Source organism: Miscanthus floridulus, chromosome 17, assembly GCF_019320115.1.
Source record: "Miscanthus floridulus cultivar M001 chromosome 17, ASM1932011v1, whole genome shotgun sequence".
NCBI lineage: Eukaryota > Viridiplantae > Streptophyta > Magnoliopsida > Poales > Poaceae > Miscanthus > Miscanthus floridulus.
In genome coordinates this window covers 60,743,102-60,748,568 of record NC_089596.1, presented here as the reverse complement: position 1 = coordinate 60,748,568, position 5,467 = coordinate 60,743,102, and the positions used below count along the sequence as shown (strand labels likewise).

General features: G+C 55.6%; 1 protein-coding gene and 1 pseudogene across 1 annotated transcript; one reads left to right on the top strand and one right to left on the bottom strand.

The window, feature by feature from the left end:
- Positions 1-538: 538 nt before the first annotated feature.
- Positions 539-2,173, bottom strand: LOC136516925 (phytochrome A-associated F-box protein-like). Its single transcript, XM_066510428.1, has one exon. The coding sequence runs from the start codon at positions 1,953-1,955 to the stop codon at positions 813-815; it is 1,143 nt and encodes a 380-aa protein (XP_066366525.1). The 5' UTR covers positions 1,956-2,173; the 3' UTR covers positions 539-812.
- A 1,715-nt stretch (positions 2,174-3,888) lies between these two features.
- On the top strand, positions 3,889-4,822 carry LOC136515677 (protein JINGUBANG-like; annotated as a pseudogene).
- Positions 4,823-5,467: the final 645 nt, after the last annotated feature.

Sequence of the window (5,467 nt, the reverse complement as noted above, 5' to 3'; positions counted from 1 at the left end):
GAGCGTATTATTATATATCCATGTAAGGTACGCATAACCTTTTTTTTTCAATATATTATATAGCCCTGCATGGTTCGGATGAGCCGTTGTGGGTTAGATGGTGACCGAGCGGCCGCCACGCCAGCCCTATGGATAAACAATGTTGAGGCAAGGAAACGCAGGGTTACCAAAAGCTTGCACGTTCATGCAGAATCGTTGCCAAAAGGGGAAAATATCTTTTCTTGGACACTCTGCCAAGTGCCAAGTATAGAAGTAGAACTATTGTCAATGTGTAGACCTTGCTCGCAAGTTGCAGCTTAGAATACTCAGTTTAGGGATTGCAAGAACAATATATAAGCAAAGAAAAGGGTATCCCGTAGATGCAGCCATGCAGGCTGAACACAAGACAGATGATTGCAATTGCAATATCAACGTATTTGGTACAAGTAAGCAGGATTTGTTTGCACCGTGTGCATCCTGTACTCCAGATATAAATACAAAGAGCTCGTTTCCCTTCAGTAGAACAAAAAAAAAAAAAAAAACCCAACACAAACTGTAGTGTGGCAATAAAACAGCAGCTCCAATTTCTCATAGCACCAGGATTAAAAAAAAAGGATTACAATTTTACGCAAATCTTTTATCGCCTATGCTGCAAATCAATTGGCATTCTTATTGTACTCATATCCATCCTCATAAACAACAGCAAGAAGAAAGAATACGCATCCTATATGCTGTCTTGAAACAGCAGAAGGCATATGGTACTAGGAGCATCTGGCAATGGCAGGGGGTGTCTTTGAAGCAATACCATGTCAGTCGGAATGGCCACTCCAAGATCAGGAGTAGAGCGGGCGCTCGGTCCAGGCGCCAGCGACGTGCCCGTTCTCGCAGACGTAGGCGCGCACGACTGGCTCGCCGTCGTCGTGGTAGCCGTAGAAACCGCGGAGGCAGAAGGCCGAGTAGAGGTCCCAGGCCTCCTTGCAGCCGCAGAAGGCGCACTCGACGGCGACGGTGGGGCGGCGCGTGTCCCTGAGCGCGCGCCGCACCTGGGACCGGGCGAAGTTGTGGAACACGCCGCGGAAGACCATGTACTTGCGTCGCTCCTCGGCGTGCACGCACCCGGGCCAGTCGCAGAGGTAGAGCCTGTCGCCGCGGAAGCGGCTGGCGAGGAGCTTGTTCCCCTGCTCACGGCTCAGCGTCCAGGACCCCGACGCCAGGTGCGCGCCGACGGTGCCCAGCCACCGCCGCGGATGCCGTCGGCTCCCGGCCACCACGCCGCGCCGGGCGACGCCGCATGAGGCAGCATGTGTGGTCGTTGCTTCGTCCACGTCGCGGATCGCCGCCACGGGCGGGGGCGGGGCGGGTTCCGCAGCCGCAGCGGCAGGCGGGATCTGCGGCTCGGACGAGCAGTCGTATGCCGCGTCGAGGTACAGGTCGTCGTAGAGCGACCACGAGGCGGCGTTGGCAGATTCGCCGGCGCCGGGCGCGCTCCCGGCCGCGGCGACGACGACGTCGCCCCCGCGGTCGCGGGAGGTGGCCGTGGCCTCGAACCCCTCGACGGAGGCGGCGTCGGTGGGGCCAGCGCAGATGGGGATGTCTGGCCCGATGTCGAGCTCGAGCCCGAAATCGTCGGTGGGCTCGAGGAGCACCCCGGCGCGGAGGAGCCCCGGGCAGCAGACGGAGAGCTTGTGGAGCGCCGCCCAGGCCGCGGGCGCCCCGTCCGGGGGCGGCGCGGGGAGGAGCTCGGTGGGGAGCGTCCGCGACAGCCGTGGCGGGAGGCAGGCCGTCCTGAGCAGCGCGGCGAGGCGCGGGGACGCGCAGGAGGCCCGCGCCCAGTCCCGCGGGTCCGCCTCCAGCCGTCCCAGGATCTGTAGCAGCACGTCGTCCGCCAGAGCGGACAGCGGCGACGCCGCCTCGGCCAGCGTCGTCTTGACGCGCGCCCTACCGCTCCCGCCCTCCTCCGCCTGCTGTCGGTCCATGGCTGGCGATCGGCGGGGTGATTTGCGGACTGGTGCTACCGCGGAGGTAGGAGACCGGTGGATTGTTTATTCGGTCCTCTTTTTCCCCCTCGTTTCGGCGGCTGGGGTGATTTTGGATATTAGGGATAGTGGAGGATTTTGTGGTCTACATCTAGCGACACCAATTATTTTTTTCTGCGGCTGCAATAACGTGTGGACGCCAGTTGCGCCTGCACTGTTTGGCTGCTGTTGCAAATGGTAGGCGGCTACTGTACTGAGTACTCACCGACTCTTCTCGGCAGGTAAACGACCGGAAAAGGAGCCCAATGGTTTTCAGGGAGCCATCAGTGTCACATCGGTATCATAGGGAAGTATTTTAATAATAAAATAAATTGTATAAGTTCTCGTAAATCCGCAGATGAATTTATTAAGTATAATTAATTTATCTTTAGCACATATTTACTGTAGCATCACATTATCAAACCATGCACTAATTAAGCTTAAAAAATTCGTCTTATAAATTAGTCACAATCTGTGCAATTAGTTATTTTTATTCTATATTTAATACTCCATGCATATGTCCAAACATCCGATGTGATATGGACTTAGAAAGAAGAGCTAAATGAGGTCTTATGTCGAATTATTATACAATTCGTATGAAACTCTTGCGTAGCAAACGGATTCTCATTTTTTTTCACAAACAAAAACCAATATAGATATGCACGACCCATCGATATTTCACAAGTCATATACTCTCTTTGTCACAAAGTAATAAGATCTTATATAATTCAAATTTGCTCCAGAAAGCATTGTGCACACTATTTGACACTGATACTATTTGACAGTATTTTTAATAGATAGTTAAGCCATTTTTCTTTATCACTGATGCGTCATAGAAATCCTATAATATTTTCCTTTATGGGATGGAGAGAGCATTTGATACTCTCTTAGCCGACCAATATAAATGGGTGCTTTACAATGAGATCTTAACAATAGTTCTTTTTTTTTGTAAGGATTAAGTTCACTTTTGGCCCCTTAACTATTGTGCTGGTATAATTTTAACCCTCAACTACAAAACCGTCTAGTACCGGTACCCCAACTGTCAAAACCGTTCACTTTTAGCACCTGGACGGGGACAAGGTTGTTTTGACCTATCGTTGAGCGGTTTTGACATGTGGGGCCCGCGCGTCACCCACTCATTCCCTCCCTCTCCTTCCTCCAGCTCAGCAAAGTTCATTCCCGTGGAGGCGAGCCCATGGCCATCTCACCCACCTCCTCCGCGTTGAGCAGCACCACGCTACCCACCGACTCGTACACCACGGAGCGCGGCGCCTGCGCGTCCAGCCACTCCATGCAGTCATACTCACTGGTGCTCGCGCTGGCCATGCGCCACTCGCGGCCGAACCTCGCCGTCGGCGAGCCTCCTCCCAGGCGGGATTGGCCACGAAGACGTGGCAGAGATCCGAGTCTGATCCATGGGAGAGGAAGCGGCCACGGCCACGACCACCGTGGCAGGGAAGAGGAAGCCGGCCACGGCCACGACCAAGGGCCTCCTGGTGACCTTCTCCTCGCTCTCCAGCTTAGACGCGAAGCTGGCCGCGTCCGCGGGCGTGTCGGCCGGTGGCGACGGCATGCCGGTGGGCCGGGGCCACGTTCGGTTCGAGTTCATGGACGACGAGGACCCCGGCCCCGACCTGGACGACCTCATGCGACAACTTGCCAAGGACGGCCCGCCGGCGTTCGCGAGGCTTCTCGGGCCGTAGGCGGGCACCGGTAGGCCCGTGTCGTGCGTGGCCTGGTGGAGTTCCCACCCGAGGATGACCTGGACGCGCAGTTCATGCTGTCATGCCTGCCCGAGATGTCCGCCACCGACGTGCCGTCATTCCTGCTCCCGTCCAACTCCTGCAACTCGATCAGACGATTAGCTAGCTAGCTGCTGAACTGCGCACGCGCCATGGGCAACCACAAGAAGCTGCTCCAGTTCCTACGGCCGGACGACGACTACTACGGCAGCGACACGTCATGTTCCACCACGCCGGCGACTCCGACCACGAGCGCGAGCACTGCGGCGTCGCCGTACGCCTCGTCCCCGTGGACGCAGCTCTCGGTCTCGGCACCAGCCCCTGCGGTGGTGCCGCAGAGGACGCAATGACCAAGCAGCGGACAGGGCTCCTCGGCTCACTCGTCAAGGAGGACGGCAGACACGTCTACTCGCTGGCAGCGGTGGGGGACCTGCTGTACACGGGCGCGGACTCGCGGAACATGCGCGTATGGTGGGACCACCGCGAGCTGGGCGGGTTCCGCTCCGGCAGCGGCCTGGTGAAGGCCATCGTGGTGGCCGCCGACGGTCGCATCTACATGGGGCACCAGGACGGGAAGGTGCGCGTGTGGCGGAGTGCGGTGGCAGATGAGGACCCCGAGCCCACCGTGCAGCACCGCCGCGTGGGGTCGCTGTCGTGGTTCTGAGACATGCTGCGAAGCTCCCTCCGCCCGTCGCAGTACATGCAGACGCGGCGGCACCATAGCGGCCTCTAGATACGGCACTTCGATGCCGTGTCGTCGCTCAGCCTGGATGCCGCGGCGGGGCTCATCTACTCTGCCTCCTGGGACCGCACCTTCAAGGTGTGGCGGGTGTCCGACTCCAAGTGCCTCGAGTCCGTGTACGCCCACACCGACGCCGTTAACACCGTCGCCGCCGCGGCCTTTGACGCGCTCGTGCTCACGGGCTCCGCCGACGGCACGGTCATGGTGTGGCGGCGCGGGACGAAGCAGGGGAAGAACAAAAGGGCCGCTGGGACAGGGACACGTGGCACACCATGGAGCGCGTGCTGCGGGAGGGCGACAGCGCCGTGACGGCCCGCGTGGTGTACGTCGACTCCTGGAGCTAGAGGAAGGAGAGGGAGGGAATGAGTGGGTGACGTGCGGGCCCCACATGTCAAAACCGCTCAACACCGGTCAAAATAGCCTTGCTCCCGTCCAGATGCTAAAAGTGAACGGTTTTGACAGTTAGGGTACCGGTATTAGACGGTTTTGTAGTTGAGGGTTAAAATTAGACCAACGCAATAGTTGAGGGGCCAAAAGTGGACTTAATCTTTTTTATGTTGTCAATTGCTCTCAACATCATCTTAACAATAATTCAAATTTTAATTAATTGGTGTAACTTTTGTACTCCCTCCATGCCACAATATTTGCACGTTTAGGTTAAGTGTGAGTAGATCAATACAGCAGCGAAGTTACATTATTATCCTTATAAAAGGGTCTTCTATCAACAACAGTTTGCTCAGTAAGGTCACGTTTAGTTCCAAAAAGTTTTCCCAAAAAATGCTATAGTAGCCATCACATCGAATCTTGCGATATGTGCATGGAGCATTAAATGTAGACGAAAAAAAACTAATTGTACAGTTTGGTTGGAAATCACGAGACGAACGTTTTGAGCCTAATTAGTCCATGATTAAATACTAATTTTTAAATAAAAACGAAAGTGCTAGTAGCCAAATTTCTAAATTTCACCCAACTAAACCGGGCCTAATAAT